The sequence below is a fragment of the Galleria mellonella genome, unplaced genomic scaffold (assembly GCF_026898425.1).
Source record: "Galleria mellonella isolate WM207_F2 unplaced genomic scaffold, CSIRO_AGI_GalMel_v1 utg184, whole genome shotgun sequence".
NCBI lineage: Eukaryota > Metazoa > Arthropoda > Insecta > Lepidoptera > Pyralidae > Galleria > Galleria mellonella.
In genome coordinates this window covers 7,319,566-7,344,781 of record NW_026442025.1, presented here as the reverse complement: position 1 = coordinate 7,344,781, position 25,216 = coordinate 7,319,566, and the positions used below count along the sequence as shown (strand labels likewise).

Genomic DNA, 25,216 nt, shown 5'->3' with positions numbered 1-25,216 from the left:
AACATGTAAAAGCTCCTTTACTATCGCTTTTTTGCATTGTTAAATCATCAAAAAAATGTAAGGGATGATAAGTGAGAATGAAGCAGGTTGTTTGGCCCATCGTGATGATTTCATTAATAATAAACGATGGTTTCCAAAGGGAACCGCGTAGTGGTTGATCTAACAGGGTATATTGCTAGCAATGGGGCAGTTATACTCCATTATTAACAATCTCTTTAACGGATGGTTTCGGAAACTTAGATTATCATACAAATTAATCCACTACCGCTCATCAGTATTCATAATATCTATGTTTCTGTTATTGTTAGAAAGGTACACATATCTCATCCATTAGGTATTATTTGCATCAGAATTTCAATCGTTTCTAATTATTTTCCACGAAAATAAATCATGGCAATTTAAATTTAATAGAACTCCCAAAAAACATCCTTTTTATTTAAATACCATATTTTAGTGGATCACTAAATAGTGATTTATGTAGATAAGTGGTTTCCAACCCATTAAGTCTAAAGCGAGATTTTGCCTCCCTATGTGTGTTCCACATGTTTGTATAACGGATTATGTTGAGGAATGTTTGAAACAATGCTCACAGACACCTTTTATCATCGCACCGCTCGCCATCGACAAGGAATTCATCCTAAATGCGTTACCATTTACAGTGCAGTTTCAAAGGATTTTTCTACCACGCTGGCACGCAGGTTTCTTCAGGATCGGCAATGTGCACGTGATATTTCTAGTGTTGCTGTTGTCCATAGATAACAGTAACACTTTACCATCAGAATGGACTGTATGCTTGTTTCCCACCTTCGTGGTATGAATTCTTTTATTCTTCATAGGACCAGGACCAGTGGCTTTTGTGTAGTGGTATTGATTCAGCTAAGTCTATGGTGTAGGTTAAAAAATAGTTTTTCAGTGGCCCAAAATCTCTAAATTATTGCAATGTTCTAATATTTTTTTACCAGAAGTCCAGGAATCTCCTACTTTTTTATGAATTATCTCTTAAGGTTAAAGAAGTAAAAAAACATAATAAAATATAACGGTATTTATTTCATCTAAAAACTCTGCACTAATATAAATTATTGCACTAACAAAAACATTGTATTAATTAAAACCATGTTTTCTAATAGTAAAAATCAATAGATTTTTGGTGCAGAATTGGTAAAGCGTTTTTATAAGAATATTTGAAACGTCAATCATGCCCAAATTCATTTCACTCTTACTTATTCTTAAAATTACAAAAAGCTGAAAGACGATTCATAAATTCAATACAAGTACAATTTAAAGTTACACGTAGACAGAGAATAGAACACGCCCTCACTAAGAAGAGCGTGTTTTCCTAGACAAGTAGCAAATAAATTTATCGATAAACACGTTTTTACTGCTGCGTGTATAAGATCGAATGAGACAGCAGCATCCGGCGTCTTGTTCTTTCTTAAGCGTACTCTAGTGAATATAGATTCATTAGCCACTTGTCTAGAGCGATTGGGGCTCCGATATCTATGATAATACGTGATCATATTACAAGTACATTATCTTAATCTACATACTTGTGTCAACTTTAACAAACTCTGTCACATAAAAATACATACATGTGCAGATAAATTCAGGTTGAACACTTATCTATAATTTTTAATGGTATTTCGCTGCAAAATTAATGCATTTCTGAGCGCATCTACTTGCAGTTAGGGGTTATTATACCATTATATATTAATATATATGATCATATGTACATAAATTTTATTTCTAGTACTGCTTTATTTGGGACTAGATGATGCTGTGTGACATATCCAGGGCTATTTATCTATTATTAGGAGATCTAAGACTTATTTCTATTAATTTAGATGTAAGGTATACTGTTATCACGCGGTAATGGATGAACGGAATTCTGTTGAGGTGTAATATGATCTGCATTAATATATATGTATTATTTCTCTGTAAACACTTATCAACCAACAAGTACGAAAAGTCTTCGTAATTACAGGAAATAGAGTATATATAGAGATTATAGAGCAATAAGGACTAGATATAATAAAAGTATGAATGAAGACTAAGTATGGGTAAAACAAATGATTTCAAATATATTACATATTTTTCTGATACCATTCTATATTATTTATTATCAGAAATACGTACCTCAAGTATAAATAAATCTATTAAATTATAAAGATTGAAATATAATTAAAATTTAAAACAATTATAAAATTAATACTATGATAGTATTGCACTTTGTCATTCCTATCATGTTACCCTTATTCTCTATATCGACGTTTAAAAGTTTATCTGTTATAACGAAACCATATGGATAAAATATTTAGGTAGAACCGACAATCTTGTGGATCCTGTGGTTGCATGGATCTGACAGCTCTTAGTGATAAGGCCGCCCATTGTTTCCTCAGTGTAATATTTTCTTGTAATTGTTTATAATAAGTCTTATAGAGGAAATAATAAAGAATATCTATCTACAATAATAATAATAACGTCAGTAAGCTGAGGGAGGGCCAGTCTCTGTTTAATGCTAAATCAGTCGGGGCATATAAGCAACAGACACGGCTGTGAGAGCGTGCTTCTCGTTCATACGCAAATATATGGCATCATATCGTACAATAATTTGTGACAATCCTCCCAATGTAAGAGTCTGAAGGAAAGAATACATTTTGGCGACATTACCATATATTTAGAGTGTACAAGTGCCGTTTCTACCAATTCTATTCATTCTTATAACTGCATGTTATTTTTATTATGGAAACCCACCAGCTGTTCCCAATACACATATCTAGTAGGTATATCAATATTCGCTATTTTAAAAAATGATACTTTGCAATCGCGAGGAACGGTTATCATTTTAAAGAGGAAAAATATTTCGTACATAATTGCAACATTGCATTTAGATGATTTTTATTAAAATTGTAATTCTTGCGATAATCTAATATTTTAAACATGATTTTTATTGAGCGTGTTTACGTAAATACCTAATTAGAAGTAAAAAAAAAAAAACAATATCTGAGATCAATATAAACATATTAATAAGTAGATAAAAAAGTGAGATCTCGAATGCTGTTATTTTTTTTATTTTTCATAAAGATAAATATAGTATTAGGAACAGCTGTAAACAATACTAACAAAGTGTTGCTGGTTATTATAACAAGACTGATATTTTCCATGTATATATTTACTTGTTTATTCTATCATTAAATATTAATGTTATTATATATAGTTGGTAAAATCTAATTTAATTACATTTATTAATTTAGTACCTACAAAACGGTTTACCGTTTTTTCACGCTTCTCATTTGAAAACTGCATTTAAAATTCATTGCAGTTCAATTATGTCAACAGCAATTCTAAATTATATATATATATATATATATATATATATATATATTCATAGTACATAAATATATTAAAACTATTTAAAAACAGGCAAATTAATTTATATATTAAATAGACATAATAGAGTAGGTCAATGACCTCTGGAATGATTACTCAAACTATAATCTGTTTTTTATATTTGTCATATTTAGTAAATCTTGGCATTCTTTTTATCAATATAACAGTACAATTGGCAATGTAAAAGAGAGAAAACATAATGACATATATGTTAGAGCGAGATAAACAAGTAGGACACTTATTTACTTGTGTAAATCTCTTATTACGATGTAGTTAGAATGTTTTTTTTTTTTTTATTTACTAACATTATGAACGAATAATTACAATAAACGAGTTAAAATTATTACAAATATGTGAAGTTTCGCAACTTCTATTCCATATAAAATTGTAACTATCAAGTGCTCACATTCACCAAAAATGTACACTAGTGTAACTATTTTCTTATCTGTTTTTTGTGATGGCATTGCCAGTCTGTCAGTATGTAGTATGTTATACTTGTCCATGAATTGTCTGGTCCTCAAGTTAGGCTCAGTTAAGAGAAGTTAATTTACTAAATAGGCCGACAGAGAATCGAACCCACAACCTCGTCACGCAAAGTAAGTCACCACGATGGTCGTCAAATATATTTTTATTATAGATTACATTTAATTATTATTATGCATTATTATTTTTCAAACTCTTTTATTTTCACTGAATAATTTCGAAGACACGTCAAGTTTATTTACTAAATATTCAAAGTATAAAAAACAGATGTTATTACATACTTAATTATGTATTAATTCGAGTTTCCAATAATTCACTTAAAATAGCAAAAAATATAATTAAAGCACCCAAGATAGTACAAAGCTCTCTATTTGTGAAGATAATAATTATTATAAGTACATGATTTGATTGTTGATTTTCTGAATTGTTTACACAAATAGATATATATAAATAAATTGACACTACATTTAATAGCCAATACTCTATAGACAAATACATTAACAATAACATCAATTTCATAAACCCTTATTTACAAAGAGGATACTTTTTTATAAGGGTTACACATTTTAACATGTTTTAAAAAAAATATAAGTAATTTGTATTTTGGTGTAACTGTTGTGTTAATATATAAATTAACACCAGAAGGATTAATATTAAGTTAGAGTTATGGGTCCATTTTTTTTTTTAATAACTATAATTAAAAAAAAAAATTTAAATTACTTTGCTTGAATTCCGAAGTTACCAATTTTATAGGAATTTAAAAAGTCTACTATAAATGGAAAATGTTCACATATATCAACTTTTTTAATTTGATAATTTTCTTGAAATTACTATTTTATGGAGCGTAATAAACTAAAATTGTAATAATTTCACTTAAATATATTAGAAAATTAGTTCATATTGGTAAATTCAATAAAGAATTAGCTGTGATATCAAATTGAAACTTTATTTTTAGAGATACGTTTAAAGCAATGACTCCTCAGAATCGACCCTGTTGTGTCCTAGAGTATTGGCATATTTCTTCAATATGATTTTGCCTTGTGACTGATAATTTATTTATTATTCATACATTAAAATTCAGGACGGTCAAAGTAGCGATGATTAACTGCTACTACATCTGTTTGTTTCACACTATTGCGAGACATGTTTTAAACATAGATAAGATAGATGTCTAGAGTATTCTTACGTTTCTAGTGCGAATGTTTTTGCAGTTGATTTTTATATTAAAATGCTAAAATAGACTTTATTGTAAAGTATTTTAGGTGGTTCAAATAATTGATTTTTTAATGTTCAGTTTAGATTATAAACCAACTTACTTCAAATGCTTTAGTAGTACTTTAATAAAAATGTCTTATGCATACAATTCTTTTGAAGTAAGTTTAAACTTATAATGTGTAATAGGTAATTATAATCGGACAATAAAATTATAAATTATATATGTATATAGGAAAAATAAACATACAAAGTAAAGACTAGCATATACCATACAATAAGTCATGCAAAATCCAAACAATGCCAACATTATTTACAATAGAGACCATTTTCGTATGTATACAATTATAAAACCAGCTACAACATGAAAACATTTAGCAAGAATGAATTCAAGAGTATGTGCTCGCGTACTACAATACCTTGACCAATAGTACAGTGACCACCTAAAGTAATAACTTCTTTTCACACATATCAAGCGATTTCCTGATATTAATAATAATAATAATAATAATAATAATAAACAGATTTATTTCTCTTCACAATTCATTTATCTGATCTATAGAACTATTTCTTGGATTTTCAACTTTATCGAGCAGAATTCAAGAACAATTTTATTTAGCAGAACGTTATTATATCCATCTCAACTGAATATTTCAAATGATAGATGTGCAGAAGATTTTCATCTCTACTATTTACGAATATTTTAATGGGTTGATAGAGTGTTGATCAAATGGTTTTACTAATAATTAAAAGATGAAAATTGTGTTTACATAATGCTTACAATATAGTATATCACACAAAGTTGAGATATTAGTGAATGACTGAAACTAGGTCATGACCAATTAAGAATATTTAAAGCTTCTGTGGTCAGAATTACAACTGAGCGTCACCATAGTATCGGTGTCATAGTACGCGATGTATCTTAAACATTCACCTTACGACTAACACATCTAGACTAACAAACAGATACAAGATCCATTCTTTTCTTACACAACCACGCAACATAACACGTTGTATGGAGAGAGTGAGACAGAAAGCTGTGTTAATTAGTAGAAGAACAACAGTCGCTCTTGAGCAGTGCCGGAGAGTAGACGCCAACCGCGCTTGATGTTTAAATATTGGATGATGGCACGAACGCAGATTAAAATCCCTATAGTAAACATTTCATTTATTAAATAATCTCTCAAATAAAAATATTATAAACGTGATAAATTATTGGCTGTGTTGCATGATATAAGTAACATTCACTTATTTAAGAAAAGGCTTTAAAGCTATCAAAATATTTTATTTTGTGGCATATTTTTAAATGATGAAAATACGGGATACGTTTCCGATTTGCTGGTGCCCCTTCATGTTTTGAGGAAAAAAAAACTTTATAATATTTTATAAGCTAAGAAGGTTGATAATAGAGGACCACATTGTATATTATCACCGCATCATATGTATGTACCTATTATTTACAAAATAAATGATTGATTGAAAATGAATAATATCAGTAGCCTCTTGGCGCCTTAACGGTTCCACCTACCGTCATGAAATTTGGAATAAAAAAAGACACACGTTATTTGTTCCGATCAAGCAACATATCGTCATAGCCGTAGAATACTGACGGATCTATATAGGTAATATTTGTCAGATCCGTCAGTATTCTACGACTATGACGATATATCCACCACGCGGATAAAAATTAATATCACACTCAATATCAATTAGTAGCCATTAGTGTCAATGGTGCGCTACTATAAATTTTAAATTTTTGTGGATTAATATTCTAACATGGAACAAGTTCATTTATTGTTACACTCAGGTCATTCGCCCAAAACTCTGCAATGAAGGTTGATTAACCTCATTAATTATATAGAACCGACTAACTAGAGCAATAGAGATGTAACAATTTACGTTATAGATACGAATTGTTAGTTAATAAGTAGTATTGTGAAAATTAAATTGATCGGCACTATATTTAGGGCAATAACCTGTTGACGCGTCACATTTGCTACATGACGTTTATAATAATTCATAGATTAGATTGTGAATTAAATATATCTAATTTCTTTTTTTTTTTTAACTGAAAGGAGTATGTACATGTTAGAATCCAAGAAAGTACTTTTCGTTTATTCTCAAAAAAGGCACTAAATAGAGAAGCTGTTTTGGAATAGGTTCTTATTATAAACATCTATTTGCATTATATATTTATAATTATATATTTGCATTCAGCAAATAAAATACCTACTATAAACGTGTAATTAAAGATAGAGAATAAAGAACTAATAAATATTCAAACAACTCATCAAGTATCGTGTTAATGTAATTTAAGTGTAATGTATCTGTTTATTCTTGTGTGGTTACGGATGATAATTAAAGCTTGTGCTCCACAAATTCACAATTGTGACAAAATTAGTAATTTGGTCTAAAAATTAAAACACTGAACTGATTTTGATAAAATTTCCATGGGGCTAATCTGTAAGTATGACCTTTTAGATAAAAAAAAATACTTTTCCAAATCCGTTTAGAACTGATATTGTTATGAGGTAACAAACATAAAAAAAACAACCAAATTGACAAACTCCTTTTTTTAAGTCAGTCAAAAATATACAATGAAGCAAACTCTTTTATCTCTTGGATATCGTAAGAGGTGACTATGAAAACAAAACATAATAGGAAAGGGCAAGAGCAGCGAAACTTGAAATAAAACCATATACTAAATCGCTTTGCCAGTAGAGTTATATTAGGTTTAAAACTATAGAGACAATAACAGAATTGATGTTACTAACCAAATGCCATGATAAGCCACCACAGCCAGGAGTTCTCGTGGGATGCGAGTTCAGTGGAATGCTTCACGATGAGCGTCCACTTGGCGAGCGATAGGCCGAAGCCGGCAAGTGCACCGTAGCGGCTCGCAACCGTGTGACAGAAGCACATCAGCAGCAAGAAGCCGATCCAGTTAAACAGGAATGCCACTGATGAATCAACATTACTTATAAGGGGCTGCACAGACATGACAATATTTTTGGTGTACTTTTTTCCTCATCAAGATATAATCAATGTTATTCATTAGAGTGTGCAGAAAAGGGCAAATCTGCGGCGCAATTTTTGTCACACATTTTGTCTCACTTAAAACTCATTGAACTGTATTTAATGGATAGGGATTTGTGGCAGGAAACTGAGAAAATAATTTTGTGCAGGTTCTTATACTTTTCAGTATTTTTTATTACAAGTACCTTTCTATAAAGTTGCAGATTAACAGAAAAAAAAAATAGTATAAAAGGCTATTAGATACACAAATAAAATTAATCTATGGTAATTTTTTTTATTAGGCTGTCTGTCTGCTTGTTTGCCATTGTTGTATATAAAAAAATATGTATTATTATCATATTAATTAACATCAAGCTGATACAAGTTAAGAAATCATAAACCTTTATCAGTTGTATCTGGTATAAACAAGTATATAAGAGTAGGTTTACCAAAGAATGAAGTCAAAAACATAATATCTGTGCCGAGAAGACTATTCTCTGGATCCAACTGTTCGGCGCTCCCTTCTGTAGGCTCTACTGTCACAAAAGCGAATGTCGGGTGGTGGGGTGGAGGACCCTGTAACTGTAAACATTTTTTTATTAAATGTATGTTACACTGTATGTTTGTGTGTCACAACCAAAATTCTTATAATTTTATTATTCATTATCTATTAATATACCAACCACCTTTTGTACTTCTGATTGACTATAATTTTTGTCTTTTATTAATCAGTATTGATGGTGATAATATATAAGGAAAATTATGTCCATTGGTGAAAAAAATACTTGTTTTAATTGTTAACAAAGGACCAAAAGTGTATAACAATTTTCTATTGATTAATTGTACAATATAGGCTATGTGGGCTTAAAAATATGAAATGTTTAATAAACTTATTTCAACTATTGAAGTGTTTTCTTTTTTGTGCAAATTCTTAATTTAAATGAAAGTGAAAAACAATCTAAAAGATTTACACGGTTTATCTGGGAGTATACCTGTGATATTGTAAATCTGATATGTCTGAATGAAAGGCTATTTTATTTATTATTATACCTGTGGTGGTCCTTCACCCTCCATTTGTTTCTCACGCTGCACCTCTTCATAGGTGGGCAATTTTGAATTAGTTGCCACATCATAAGGAGGCGGCGCTGAAAAATCAGCCTGAGGTGGTGGTATATCTTGCAAATTATCTGTAATTATGTGAAATAATTTATAATAACAATATAAGGTGAGAAGTCAATCAAACTTTTGGGATTCGGTCGGCGGGTCACATCAGTTGTATGGGTTTCAATATGCGGGCAAAAATTTCCACTCTGTGGATGCCTATAGATGGACAGGGTCACTAAAGTTGGTGCAGGATGCAATAGAATGAGTATGATGTAGACATATTTAAAAGGGATTGATGTAAGGTGGCACACAACAGGAACTTTTGGAAAGAGAAACCTATACTCAACAGTGGGACAACATTATGGGTTAATAATAGACATAATCATATTTGTTTTCAAGCATAACTTATTACAATATAATTGTCAACAATATGATACGATATGATAAGTTGTGACTAGCATATAAATTGGGCAGCAAGCTATGTACCCATAATGAATTTTAATGAAAAGAAGACAATGATTTTAAAATGAATAAAAATATAAAGACATAAAAAGGTATTTTTATTACACTATTAATTAAGAATTATGAAAATTATCACTTTTTTCCCATTATCCCTTTTTAAAGAAAATTCATTATGTATATTGACACTATGTATTATTTATATTTCCATACATAAGAAAAGCTATTTGAACAGGATTACTTGTTTTCACAAAAAGTATGACATTTATAAATTTTGTTTATAATTAATTCCTAAAAAATGATTTAGTAATATTAAATATGAATAGTGTGAATCCATTACTCAGTTTTAGAGACAGAGCATGGCATTTTACAATCAACTCTAGTGTTTAGAAGCAATTTGCCTGGAAAACTCATACTCTTCATTTATTTGTATAAATTTTATAATCTATTAATTTGGAGACCAGACCTTTATTATTGTTCCCTATATTAAATAAGACAATTTTCTTATAGTTCAGGTAATTCAACAAGTATGATAATAATTTATATAAGAATAATATTACATTAAATGAACATGTTTCCACACCACAATAGTATATAATATTATTCATTAATGTAAATTCTTATTTATAAGCTATTATATTATATATTTATATAGAGTCAGTTATAGGTATCATTAGTTCTTCTTACTACACACTCAGGATTATGACTATAAGAGGACTCCCTTATTTAAAACAATTACAATATAAAAATCTGTTTACTATTTACAGTGTTTAGTCATTTTTATTAAAATTGAGAATTTTTATGCAAAAGAGACAATACTGCAGTACCTAAAATAAGTTTATTAGATTTATTTTTGTGAATAAATAAGGCAGACAGACTTTCCACACAGTATGATTTATAATCAACCATAAAGATGACTGTAGGGCCTAAATTTAGTCCCTCAAGTTTTTCTTCAATAAGACATTGATTTCAAAATGTACAGCAGAAATATTTAAATAAGCACTGACAGACATTTATCCTTTACAATGTTTAGTAATTTCTAATTCTTAAATTGCCAGGATAATCGATGACAATAGATAAATATTGTACCTTCTTAAAATATATAACTACTCACTAATGTCAATAAACGGCGGAGGCATATTGGTGTCAATAGAATTAGGAAGTATCACTCTCAGGTGTGCAGAAGGACATATATTATCAACTCGAGGATGGTTCTGCAAAAATAATAATTTATTCACGTCTCAATCAAGGAAAATAGTTATATAAATAAACATTATAATAAGTGCTACTACGTACCATGTTTGCAGCGTAGCAAATGTAATGCCACCAACAAACACAATATAATTATATATCACGTATATGTTTCCACAATTTGTTAGTTAGTCTTTTCTAGTAATCTAGATACAATTCAATAATGGTCTGTACATGGCTCAAGGTTTCATTTATTTGATTTATTCAAGCAAACGGACGGACGCACCCGTAAAACAATACAGAGTTGACATTTATTTGACACTAGACATTTTATTTTTCTACACTCATTGTTTCGTTTCAATTAATAACAAAGATAGTGAATTATAATTATTGAAAGTTCTGCTGCTACAGATTGCCTATATATTTAATTCAATACCTATTTTTTTCACTTCAACTTTAATTGAACTATCTATTATTAAAACTTGTTCGTAATTAAAGATGAAAGAAGATTGTGCAGTACATTATTATATTGCTCTGTACTTTAAGTTTTTTTTTATTGTATGATATTAAAATTTGATTAAAATGTGCATTTATTGTTTATTTTTTTATTCCAAAATCTTTGATAGGTACAATCCTTAAAAAGGAATATAATGCTTTTTATCTAAAGATTAAATGTATTATAACATATTAAGTTATGTCAATGTTTTTGACCATCTATGGCACAGTTTTACATAAAAATGTCAAATTTGGTCATGCTCTGTCATTTTCACTTTATTTCATTCAATCGTTTCTTCTCTTTTTTGTGTAGTTAAATGAGGCGATGAGTTGTTTTGTATATTTATTTTAGACTAGCCTAAATTAAAATATTTTATAAAAATGAAAACGGCTCTTATGGTGGCAGAAAAGCCATCGTTAGCCCAGAATCTTGCTACTATACTTAGTAATGGCAAATGTACAACCAATAAAGGTATGTTTTCAAGTAAATTCATCAAAAAAACTTTTGTTTTTAGTACCTAAAATTTATAGAATAATTAATGTATCTTTACGGCAATTTTCTTACGGGGCAAGTAGAAAGAATTAAGGGCTGTCATTCTCTTTATATGATCTTTTGTTTCACCTACATTTATACTCTTCTCATGCTTGCACGCCGGTTCCAGACTATAGAATAAATTTAATCTTAAATAATATTTTATTAAAGGTTCGAACTCTGCTTGTGCTGTACATGAATGGAACGGGACATTTAAAAATGAACCAGTACGTTTTAAAATGACGTCTGTATGTGGACATGTAATGAGTTTAGATTTCACGGGTAAATACAATAATTGGGACAAAGTTGATCCTGTCGAGTTGTTTAGCTGTCCGACAGAGAAGAAGGAAGCTATGCCTCGTTTGAGAATACCAGCGTTTTTATCGCAAGAAGCAAGAGGTTGTGATTACCTTGTATTATGGCTTGATTGTGATAAAGAAGGGGAAAATATATGCTTTGAGGTATTTCATTGTATTTTAAACTAATTGCAATCTACATGTTGGACTAAGGATAAAAATTATAGTCTATCCTTATATAAAATTTCATTCTAATTTGTTTAGCCTTTAAATGAAATTAATAGACTATCCTCTTATAAAAACTAAAACCTACTATAAACATATTTTAGCTATTGACCTGTTTTGTCACTTTTTTTCAAATTGGAAATGTAGTATAAAAGATAGAGACACAATAGTTCATTAGCTAAAGTAGGTTTAAGAGGTATTTGATGTTTTTATGAATAAGATTGATAAACCACACTGTATGTGTTGTAGCATAGTACTGATGAAGACACATATTGTATCATGTTTTACAGTTAATTAATTAAAATAAATTTTATTTTAGGAGTCAAAATTCATCTAATAATCATAACTGGTATATATACTGAATAATTACTTAATTTGAAATTATTCTCATTTCAGGTTATGAACTGCGTTCAGTCCTATATGAAAGGGGATGTCTATACATCTCAAGTTACATATCGCGCTCATTTCTCTGCTATTACAGAAAAGGATATCAAAGCTGCCATGCTTAACCTTGGTCGTCCCAATGAGAATGAATCTCGAAGTGTTGATGCTCGGCAGGAGCTTGATTTACGAATTGGATGTGCATTCACTCGGTTTCAGACTAAGTACTTTCAAGGTAAAGGCATAATTAATAATCTGTTGGAAAAATTTTTTTTTGAGAGGATATAATGTTGCTCTACCTATACATAGATCATTGATTACATAAATTTTACTATATGATTTTTAATTAAATTTAGTACAGGATAAAGGGCAAACAGTGCTCCAAACTCTTTGATATGTCCTCAATAATTACATGACAGTTAAAGATGTAGGAAATAGTTCTTTATAGTGCAGTTATACCTTAAATACTTTATCCACATTAACAATTTTTTTTGGAAGTAATAAACTTAGAGTTAAGCATACTAGGAAAGGGACTATAAAATATAATGTACAAGTATTAAAAAAAATAATCTACAAATGCTGCTGTATAAGAAATATGCAAATATAGTTCATATATATAAGTTAATTAAAATAAAGTTTAATTAAATTATTTATTATATATAGTATTTTTGGACAACATCACTTCAAAATTGTTACCATAATTATATAAAAAGGAGAATATTTTGTATATATAATAAGTGCCATTTGATTTTAGGCAGATATGGTGATCTGGATGCTTCACTTATATCTTATGGTCCATGTCAGACACCAACCCTTGGATTTTGTGTACAACGACATGATGAGATACAAACTTTTAAGCCTGAGACCTACTGGGTGCTTAGAGTAACAGCTTCCACATCTGAGGGAAGGGAACTGCCTCTAGAGTGGAAGAGAGTTCGAAGTTTTGAAAAAGATATAGCTAATATGTTCCTGGCTGGAATAAAAGAAATTAAAGAAGCCACGTAAGTTTAAGAATAATATTTCATACAAATGAATATTAATTTGTATATGTATAGTATATAAATTATATACTTACAAAGTCCAGGGTTGTTATTATAGAAATGTGATTAAAAGAAGTTGATTTTATATTTTCTATTTTTTTTTAGTAAAATACCAGTTTATTTAATAATTCTAGGAAAAAGAGAATGCCATACCACATTAACTTTTATTTTGCAATAAAAAATAAATATATAATTAATAAAAAATAAATCATCTTGTCATTTTATAAATAAATCATCAACATTCAATTATTTATTCAAATAGAAATTTATAAATGAACAAATTGATGGTTTTTATATTACTTATTTGATGTGTTAATGCATATAATTTGTTTTTAAAGGACATGTTAAGCTTGTTTATTACTAAATATGTCATATATGTATAATACCAATGTGAATCATCTAAAAAAATATGAATCTTGACATATAGCAGTTTTGGTTCCTCAGTTTAGTTACACATAAGATTTTGTATTATTTGCAGAGTTACCAATATACAGGCAAAAGAGAAAGTGAAGCCTCGACCAGCTGCTTTAAATACAGTGGAGCTGATGAGAGTGGCCAGTGCAGGGTTGGGTATGGGTCCCCACCATGCTATGCAGGTTTGTATATTGTAGTTTTTACTCATTATTTTATCTATGTGACTAGATATGTTCACAAACCTGAATAAAAAACAGTCTATGTCCTTTTTCCACTCTATGCAGCAAATGTTTGTTAAATTTAAAGAGTGATTGATTAAACTATTAAAATGCTAAGAGATAAAAAACAAACTAACAACAAATAAATATACTCTTACATTTATAAGATTTGGTTAAATTGTCAATTCTGATTCCTTGAAAGAGTTAGCAGTTATTACAGGCAAATTGAATATTGTAAAAGAAGCCTATAAAAAATATTTTTCCCAGAGAAATTTGCATGGGAATCTCTTAGCTTTTTTTTGTTTGTCAACCCATGTTTGCATGAATTTAGTTTCAGTCATAGACAGAAGAACACTCCTTTAAGAGGATACTTTTTCGCAAAGGATGATCTGATATCAATATCAATTTTAACATGTATAATTTGACTTCAAATTTAATTAGCAAAAGTATGGTTCTTAATATTATTGAAAATGGAAAAAGGATAGTGGAAACTGTTGTACTAAGAATAACAAGTAAGAAGGACATAATGTGCTTTTGGCATCCATGAGTTTGTTATAGTGCTCTAGTGAAATCACTGGTTTATCCATGTCCTTGAACTGAACTTGGCTTTATTGTGAGAAGTCAGATGCCAAACAATAAGATTTTATGCACCTACCTTAATTTATTTTTTCATTTACAGATTGCAGAGCGTCTATACACGCAAGGTTACATATCATATCCACGTACAGAAACAACTAGCTACTCTGAAAATTTCGATTTGATGTAAGTAATGTTTTTTATGATTGACTCATTATTATTATTTTGTTTTATTTTCAGCCGACGTTTTTTCACGATTGAAGTCAATTTTATTTTGTGATACACAATCTTATATAATTATTTCTTTTACTTTCAAAATCAAAATGAATCTAAACGGTTCTTTTTTATATTGTTATTATTTTATGATAAATATTGCTAAAATGTTAACTGTAAATCACATCATGCTACAAACAATATATTAAGTTTTTTTTAAATGGGTGATAATGGAGTGGTAACCGTACCTGAGCTATCGGTTTACGCTGGCGGGTTACCTATATACCTGATAGACAAGGACAAAAGTAGATCAGTTAGCTCATCGTGACGAATTCCACATTATTAGTAATTCTAATTTCCAAGAAGGTTTCCAGGCGGAGTCGCGTGGACGTTGACCTTGTCCTGATAGGGTGTACCTATTGCTAACAATTGAGGTGTCAAATTTCTATTACTAACAATCCCTTCTTCCCAATATATAAAGTTTTATGTATTATATTTATATTCGGTTTCAGTGGCACACTTCGTCAGCAGCAAAACTCTACGAAATGGGGCGCGGAGGTGCGCGCGCTTATCGCAAATGGAATAAACAAACCCAAGAAGGGCCACGACGCCGGTGACCATCCTCCTATCACACCTATGAGGCCAGCTTGTTAGTATTATAATAGCATAATATCCCTCCACTAAAGTCTGCGAGTATAAAATTTTCAATGTATATTTATATGTTCATTAGTTGACCCGTTAATCATTGCTTTGTCTCCTAATTTATCAACTAAATTTAATTATATTCTAAGTCGGAACAGCAACCACTATACAATTATAAATAATCGTGAATAAAGGATATGACACGAGATCTATGTGTGAGATGTAGCACTGTACTTACATAAAGAATATGCAAGTGATCCGGGACTGTTCCTTATGGCAGTTTATGGGAAAGGCTTTTTTAGCAGAGGACAATTAATGGCTGATATGATGATGATGGTGATGAAAGAGTATGTGGCGGATTTAACACCTAGCAGTGCTATTTACTTGTCGCTTATGAATAGTGTAGAGAATTTATTTCATAAATGTGAACATGAATAACTTTTGAAAGATTGAGGATATCTTCTGTATAATAAATTTTATGGTGTAGTCTTAAAAATATATTTATTAATGTATTAGACCCGAGTAAACCGTAATATATCTTTTTTGAAGAATTCCATACTGTAGATTCTATGTAAAACCTTGGCAGGACGCTTATTTCACAGCATGAGCGTTTGCGATAGAAAACTTCTCTGAAACTGTACTGTACGCGATCTTTTAGGTTTTAATGTGTGAGGATGAATTTGCTATCGATGGTGAGTGATGCGATGATAAAAGGTGGCTCTGGGCATAATGACGAATAATTTTCAAAACGTAATCCGCTATACAAGAGGTGAAAAACACAAAGGGAGGCAGTCCCGCCTTAGACTAAACGCTTTCCACTCCAAGCCATTTTTTCTTTTTATCCTACCAGTTCCACGCTAAAATTGCGTCCGCAAAAAGAAGTATTACACTATGTCGAGTGTCACTCGACAGTCCACTGTCGAGTGACACTCGACACTGGTGGAACAAAATCAACAAAAAAGGAGTGGAAAGGGTTTGTAAGGGTTCGATCCTCTTACAAATGTAAAAGTATAAGTAATTATAACTAATAATAATATTCTATACTAGATGTCTCCCCACTATTTGAGGTTGACCGTCAACATATCGAATAGAAAAATATCAAAATTTTGTAATAAATTTAACAGCCGAGAGTGAACTAGAGGGCGACATGTGGCGTATCTACGACTACGTGACGCGACATTTCATCGCAACGCTGTCGCGCGACTGCAAGTACCTCAGCACGACCATCACCTTCCAAATAGGCACCGAGACCTTCTACTATACCGGGAACACGCTAGTCGATGCCGGCTATACTGAGATTATGCATTGGCAGGTTAGTTTTTTAATTTTTTTATGCAATTTGGATGATACGGCAAATAAATTAATGGTCCACCCGATGGAAAGTGGTATCCGTCATCTACAGACATGAATAGCACCACGACGTCACAGAAAACACTGTGATACCACTCATGCATTTCTATTCTTTAGGACTAAGATGCCTCTGCATCCTATAATTTCTTTGTATATAACCTGTTCTTCAAGTTGAAACACTTGAGCACTCGACATTCGAGTACAGATGTCAGCAACACGTGTATGACAATATTTATTATTATTATTGTTTATCACAGATACAGTACATTTAGCACGAAATATATTTATAATATTGTTTATATCCCATGTGGTCCCGACATTCCACCAAATTGGCCATCCCTTTCTTTCCCGTGAGTGCCGTAAGAAGCGATTAATAAGGGGGGGGGGGGCGAGGGCTGGGCAACAGCGTCAATCTTAAAACATCTCCAAAATGTAACTGCGTTACCAATTTGCCTGCCAAGCGCGGCAATTACTGGCAAAACCCTCCTAGAGGGAGGCTTATGTTCAGCAGTGTATGTATTATACTGAATATTTTAGTAGAGCAGTTAGTTTATTTTTATTGTATAGTTTTTTGTAATCACTGAATGAGGAAGTTTGTGACGTATGGGGCAGGCATTCGGCAAGGACGAGTTCGTGCCGCCGCTTCAAGTGGACGACATACTGCGCGCCCACGACCATCGACTGGTGGAGTGTCAGACCTCGCCGCCGGACTATCTCACCGAGTCAGAGGTCAGATGTAATATAATTTGCTGGAAGTACAGTATAATGTGTGAAATAGAGAGGAATATATTATAAGAGAGACAGATTCTATCTGAATACATGTGGTATGTTGTATTCGATGGAAATAATTATTACATCTATAAATACAAAAATAAGACCACCATTGTTTGTGGATTTGGTTTAAGTATTGAGTAATATTTATCTACCTTTATATCCGGTTCCTTACAGAGTAGGTGTAGTTGTAGTAAATTAAGTACAGTAGATTTGTGTTCATATATTCCTTTCTTCATCCTCACATATCTTCTTTAAACATTTATATAGCTTGTCTCAAGCATACATACTTTTGTACAAAGTCTCCCTCTGGTAATGGAGAAATATTGAAATCTATATCACATACACGAGTCCTTTGCGGGTTGAGCATAGTTCATACTTAGCTTTATGTATACACTTAAATTCCCGAGACTCTTCATTAAATTCTAACTGTAACTACAGGTGATAACGTTGATGGAGAAGCATGGTATAGGCACGGACGCGTCCATTCCAGTGCACATCAACAATATCTGCCAGCGGAATTACGTGACGGTGGGTAGCGGGCGTCGACTCGTGCCCACCAACCTTGGGATTGTGCTCGTACACGGATATCAAAAGGTGAGTGTAGAAATAATTGTGAAATACAATTTCTACATATGTCTTGTGCGAAATAGATTGTTATAAAATAAATGAATTTATCACTAACCTAATGTAATTATCTTCTTCTTTTCATTTAAGAGTTTCCTCTTGTCGGTGCAACTAATTCATGCATCTTCCTCCAGCCAGCTCTATCCCAGGCCATATCCTTTATCTCCCTATACGACATGACGCCTAGTGTTTCCTTTATCTGTCCCATGTAGTTATTCCTCGATCTTCCTCTTCCTCTTTTGCCCTTATATATATATAATGTAGTTATATATAAAGAAAAAAAAATAGAATTATAAACTTCCAAAATATTTATAATATATTTTATTTTTTTAAAATGCCATTTTAAAGGTAAAAAATGTCTATAGCATTAAGTCCGGTCAATAAAGTTTAAAAAGTTAAGTAAAACTATCTAAGTAACCTGATCAGGTAATCGGAGATATTTGACGACTGTTACGTAATTATTAGAACGTAAGAATCGACATATCCACATTTCACTATTGTCAAAAATAAAATATAATAATTTAAAAAAAATACTTTTAAAATATATCAAAATCTTTTTTTTAATTATTACCTATTGAGTGATTGAAATAATTCGAAACCGGCGGGACTAAGGATGTCTAAGTTTCTATTTTTATAATATTTTCTCTAGATCGATCCAGAACTGGTATTGCCGACAATGCGTTCAGCCGTTGAAGAACAATTGAATCTTATAGCTGTCGGCCGGGCGGACTTCCACGCTGTGTTAGCGCACACAACTGAGATATTCCGTAGAAAGTTCCAGTACTTTGTACGCTCCATAGAAGCGATGGACCAGTTGTTCGAAGTTAGCTTCTCGTCTTTGAAGGCTAGTGGCAAAGCGCTGTCTCGATGCGGGAAATGTCGGCGGTACATGCGATACATTCAAGTAAGTTAATATATTGGCTACGATGTTTTCTTACTATGATAAAGTTTTATATACCTTTTATGAACTAAACCTTTAGAAAAACTAACAGTTTAATTTACGTGTAACTAGATCAAAAAAGAGATCGATTAGTTTCAGGATCAAGTCGTGATTTTGAGTCATGAGCGGCTGTGACTCGAGCGTGACTCTGACTAGTTATTACATTAAAATTATAATGTGTGCTTACGAAACTTTTCGCAAGAAAAATATTATACAATTAAACTTTAATTATAAGCATTTTTTAATATTCAAACTAGATTCTTAATAAAAATATTTTACGAAACTAGTTTGGAATGCAATTTCAGTTAAGAAGAATAGGCAAGAAACTCAGTTGTTTTATTTAATTTATTGAATTCTAAATGAACGAAATAAATCAATAATTTATAATAGACAAAAGTAATTACATTTTTTGATAATATAATTTTTGTTATTATTTATAGGCAAAGCCAGCTCGCCTGCATTGTTCCCACTGCGACGACACGTACGGACTACCACAGAATGGTACTGTTCGTATCTATCGGGAACTCAAGTGTCCACTTGACGACTTCGAGCTTCTATCCTGGTCCTCGGGCAACAAAGGGAAGAGCTTCCCCCTCTGTCCGTACTGCTACAATCACCCACCGTTCAGGTAAGAACTAATATTTCCAGGTTAGTATTAATATTTATTTAGAGACATGTGGCATATATAACAATTGTGCTGGCAGTTTTTTTCTTAATTTATATATAAATTGCTGGATCTATTTAGTAATTTTTTTTTCATATATTCTTTTTTGTCTGAGGAATGTTCTTAGGAAGATAAAAATTATCTAGAATAATATAAAATCCCAATTTTTCTTTAAGTATCTGATTGGGATGTATATATTATGAATGTGATTATAAGAGTAATGAAAGCTCAGTCAATCAAAACTTGACTGTGATCCAAAGGGCAGAAGATTAATATCTGATTAAAACTCAGATTATTTCTAATTCATATTTGAATCATTTAAAAATTATTGTCACATGCTTCGTGCTTTAGAGGACACGTAAAAGCATAGAAATCAAACTCTATATCAGAGGGTGCTGCACTCATATGAGTATTTTCAATATATTTTTTTTTGTGATTTAATATATCTTTGTTTTTAGGGATATGAAGAAAGGCTTCGGCTGCAACTCGTGCACCCACCCCACGTGCCCGTACGGTGTAAACTCGACCGGTGTATCCGGCTGTGTCGAGTGTGAGGCGGGCGTCCTTGTATTAGACCCTGCTGCGCCCAAGTGGAAGCTAGCCTGCAACCGGTCTGTCACTATCATATACTTACATATTTTAATAAAATACATATTTATTTATATTATTATTTAAGACTCTAGATGAGGCCTTTGTCTTCGGATAAGAAAGGGTTGACAAAACAGTTACTGATTAAATATTAATTTTATTGTATTGTTTACTATGTTACTGCTTTAATAAAATCTTATATTATTATTATACCTATATATTTCTCTTTATATAAGATTTCTGATGGGGAAGTTAAAGGGGATGTCTATTAACCTTGCATCTTTCAGTTTGTTCAATTTCGTAATATTTTTTAATTGTTAAGAAAATATGAATGAACTTATTGGTAAATGATGCGTTTTATGTAATTTTCGTGCGTGTGTACACACAGGTGCGACGTGATAATCAACATCTTCGAGGACGCGTCGCGCGTGACTGTTTGCGAGCAGCAGTGCAGCGCGTGCGGCGCCCAGCTGGTCAGCGTGGAGTACCGCGCCGACCGCACGCGCCTGCCCGCCGCGCTCACCGAGATGACCGCCTGCCTCTACTGCGAGCCCAGCTTCAGTGCACTCGTGAGTCCGCCCCTCTACTCTCCAGTGGCAGCAGTCAGTAGTTGTAGCGTGCAGCTCGTCAGTGATAAATACAGATCAGAGTATATGACCCACTGTAAACTTGCAGTAACACTTGTACAAAAGTTGTTTGCGTGGATACCTCTGTCCCATTCGTGTTTCAACCGTGAAGCAGTTATGTTTGCATGGCTGTGTTTCTGTTTGAAGGGTGGGATATGGTGTGAATTTACAGGGTACGAAGGCATAACACCTGAGTCCTTAGGAATGGCAACGCATGGGGGGTATCATGGGCGAAACGGTATACTCTATAAATGTCCATGGTACTACCCATGTCTATAGGCGACGGTTACCACTTTCCATCAGGTGGGCCGTCAGCTGGTTTGCCATTCTAATTTGTATATAAAAAAAAACATACTTCTTTTTGTTAGTTGGCGATCTATTTAAATATCGTCCAAATTCGCCGTGTTATAAAATAAAACATATTTGAATCTGCTTTAGTGATTTAGTCAAGTAGCGAGTTGATCTGTAGTTAAACGTGTCTGAAGTACAAAGCTGATCGAGTATTTTTTTTATTAAATTACTAAATTAGTCTGAATTGTGTCTAATGTTTTTTACTGTTGGTAGGTGGAGAAGCACCGTGCTGTAGCGGCTCGGGCGCCAGCGGGGCGAGGCGGCCGTGGCGGGAGGGCCCGTCTCAACAAGCATCGCAACAAACAGCCCAAGGATAAGATGGCGCAGCTCGCTGCATACTTCGTATAGGAGACATGCAACAGGCCACAACACATACGTCATGTTTCAACATTTTTCAGAAGTATTTAAGGTTAGAACTACATTCAGCATATCGGTTACATGAATATCTAGGAATAGAAGTAGTTAACATGGACTGTCCATCAAATGTACGTCACATTTGGAGTCACATAAGAAAACGCGCAACGCGCCGCGCCGTCGATATTCCGTTAACCAAACATACACTGGGTGTAAGCGTACTTCGAGATTATTATAACCGATCTTTTGCGTGTAAACGGTATACACACCGTACATACTTGATACATCAAATTATATACAATTTGATGTATTGACATTCCGTTGCGGATGATCGGCAACAGAAAAGCGGCCTATTGTGCGGTAATCTACGAACATTCGCACTGAAATTTTTCTATCAGTTTTCAAATTCAATATTTCTTAACTATTTTATAAAAAGGACTCTGATGATCAAGTAAAAATTAATAATTTGATATCACATCGAAATTTTTACTGTAAAGATCAATATGAATTCATTTTCTAATACATTTACGTCAAAATTATTGTAAATTTAGGATAGTTTATGAAGTAGTAATTTTACGAAATTATCAAAGTAAAATATAAGGCTAGAATAAGATAGAATCGACCCCAATATTTTAAACTCGAATCTAAGGATATGATAACATCTATTATAAATAAGAATGATTAATAATATTAATGTATAACAACTATACACTTATACTTCTTGAGAAGGGGGCGTAAAGACGTTTCTTCAGGGTCGGCAACGCGCGCCTAATACCCCTGGTATTGCAGGCGTTCATAGGCTACGATAACCGCTTATCATCAGGTGGGCCGTATGCTTGTTTGTCAACTCCGTGGTATAAAAAAAATAACTATACAACAAAAAACTTTGGAAAAGCTCTCAATATATTTCTCTAACATGTAGTTATAATGAAAAATGTGTATGAAACATGACAGACATGTTTGAATTTCTAGAAATTGGTCTGAAATCTCATGCTGTAATTTTTTAATATCAACTGTTTGCAAGTGTGAATATGGATGTGTAGTGTTTTTGTTATTGTTTTAAAAAATCGTGTGTATAAAGTTTAATATGTAATATTGATAGCACGATGAGTATTTATTAACTTGATTAATAATTTAATTAAATTGATGTACTTTATGTAGTCAGTAGAGATACATGGTGGAGACGTTTTGTCCGAAATATTACTTGTATGTTTGATAATGTGTTTACTTGAATAATTGCACACGTTGGTGTATGCATTTTATTTACGTAAGTATGAAAGATATTTGAGGAATATTTTCAGCAAATATATTGCATGTATGTTTATAATGTGGTTATCGTACTGTATAATAACCGCAGATTATTGGCGTATTTATGTTCCTCTTCCGGATTTTTTCCCGGATGGGGCGGGGGGCTCGTTCTTTAAAAGAAAGAAACCCATTATGTATTTTTAGACATGTTTTGGTCCATAGTTAAAAGTTCTACTTCTGGTCCTGAGGTGAGCAGTAAGCATCAGATAATTCTAGAATAGACACCAGAATAATATATAGAATAGGCCCATCCGGTTTCTCTTGAATACGTCAATGATTGTACACTATATATGTTGCAAGAAAAGTTTATCCATAATAAGTATTTTTATGGTAGCTTCTTCGTTTTTTGTAAAACAAGGCCCTTTTATTTCGAATTCGCTACAACTTTGGCAAACCATATTTTCCAGTTCTATTTATTACAATATGTCTCGTAATTTGGCGTGCTTCATGGCATAGGCCTCTTCCAGCTCTCCAAACTGAGCTCTATCTTCTGCTACTCTGATCCAGTAAGGTAATTATTTCTTGTACCAAGAATGAATTTACTAAGTTGAACTCTCTTTATATTTATAATATCATGAAATTGGTATTTACTCTTTTTTTTATCAAATTAATCAGTGAAAATTATTAATGTTCCACTAATATATTTGTTAACATACTTAAAAATTCGAATAGGTCAGTAGTATACATTTATTTAATGTAAAATGAACAAAAGCTAATTTTACAATAAACATCATTATTATCTCAGCAATACCCGTCCACTGCTGGACATAGGCCTCTCCCATAGTTGGGGGGTTTTGCTAGTAGTTGCTACACTTGGCAGGCGGGTTGGCAACCGCAGTTAAGCCTTTGGTGATGTTTTAAGAGGGACACTGCTGCCCATCCCTTAACCATTCGTTTCCTTAGTGCCTCTTACGACACCCACGGGAAAGAAAGGGTTGGCCCATTCTATGTCGGGTAGTACATGGCGAAATAGTGAATATAACTTATAATAATATTAATTAAAAATATCTAACAAAATCGTAAACTTTTGTATTTATTGTTATAGTGCAATAAAATATTGATATATAAATATGATTTTATTTATTCATATATTTATTTTAATCCCTTTATTCATGAAAACTAAAACCTACTACATACTTGTTTGACCATCTACAGTGTTTTGTCACTTTCAAATGTAACCTAAAAGAAAGAGAAAAAAACAATTAATAACTATAATAGGTTTATGAGACGTTACCAGAGGGAGACTTTGTACAAAAGTCGTTTCCTTGGGCACCTCTCCCATTCGTGTTTCTACCGTGAAGCAGTTGTGTTTGCATGGCTGTGTTTCGGTTTGAAGGGTGGGATATGGCAGTAAATTTACAGGATACAGAGGATTAACACCTGAGTCCTTAGGAATGGCAACGCATGAGAGGTAATATGAGCGAAACAGTGAACTCTGTCCATGGCTTATGTCTATAGGCGAAGGTTACACTTTCCATCAGGTGGGCCGTCAGCTTGTTTGTCATTCTAAGTTGCATAAAAAAAAAAAACGTTTTTATGATTAAGAACGTAAGATTTTACTAGTTATTTAGTGAAGTCATATTTTAGTTGCGTTAAAGGCTCTGAGGCTTATTAGGATTGGTAATATTTATCAAATGTATGTGATGTATCACGTTATTGTTTTTTTTAATGGATGATAATGGAATAGTAACCCCACCCGCGCTATTGGTATACACCGGCGGGGCACCAGTGAAGGATGATAGATGAGGATGAAG

The 25,216-nt window shown here is 32.2% G+C and overlaps 2 protein-coding genes across 2 annotated transcripts; one reads left to right on the top strand and one right to left on the bottom strand.

Moving 5' to 3' along the window:
- Nucleotides 1-1,027: 1,027 nt before the first annotated feature.
- Nucleotides 1,028-11,177, bottom strand: LOC113512056 (NEDD4 family-interacting protein 1-like). Its single transcript, XM_026895823.3, has 6 exons — nucleotides 10,957-11,177; nucleotides 10,775-10,874; nucleotides 9,148-9,284; nucleotides 8,547-8,679; nucleotides 7,857-8,042; nucleotides 1,028-6,232 (listed from the first exon to the last, which is right to left on the bottom strand). Exons 1-6 carry the CDS (start codon nucleotides 10,957-10,959, stop codon nucleotides 6,129-6,131), a joined length of 663 nt encoding a protein of 220 aa, XP_026751624.1. The 5' UTR covers nucleotides 10,960-11,177; the 3' UTR covers nucleotides 1,028-6,128.
- A 417-nt stretch (nucleotides 11,178-11,594) lies between these two features.
- Nucleotides 11,595-24,533, top strand: LOC113512054 (DNA topoisomerase 3-beta-1). The gene is made up of 15 exons (XM_026895819.3): nucleotides 11,595-11,818; nucleotides 12,050-12,339; nucleotides 12,796-13,015; nucleotides 13,535-13,781; nucleotides 14,299-14,416; nucleotides 15,132-15,214; nucleotides 15,754-15,890; nucleotides 17,008-17,195; nucleotides 17,846-17,962; nucleotides 18,446-18,601; nucleotides 19,281-19,535; nucleotides 20,012-20,199; nucleotides 20,694-20,846; nucleotides 21,212-21,392; nucleotides 22,014-24,533. Exons 1-15 carry the CDS (start codon nucleotides 11,728-11,730, stop codon nucleotides 22,146-22,148), a joined length of 2,559 nt encoding a protein of 852 aa, XP_026751620.1. The 5' UTR covers nucleotides 11,595-11,727; the 3' UTR covers nucleotides 22,149-24,533.
- The last annotated feature ends 683 nt before the right edge of the window (nucleotides 24,534-25,216 follow it).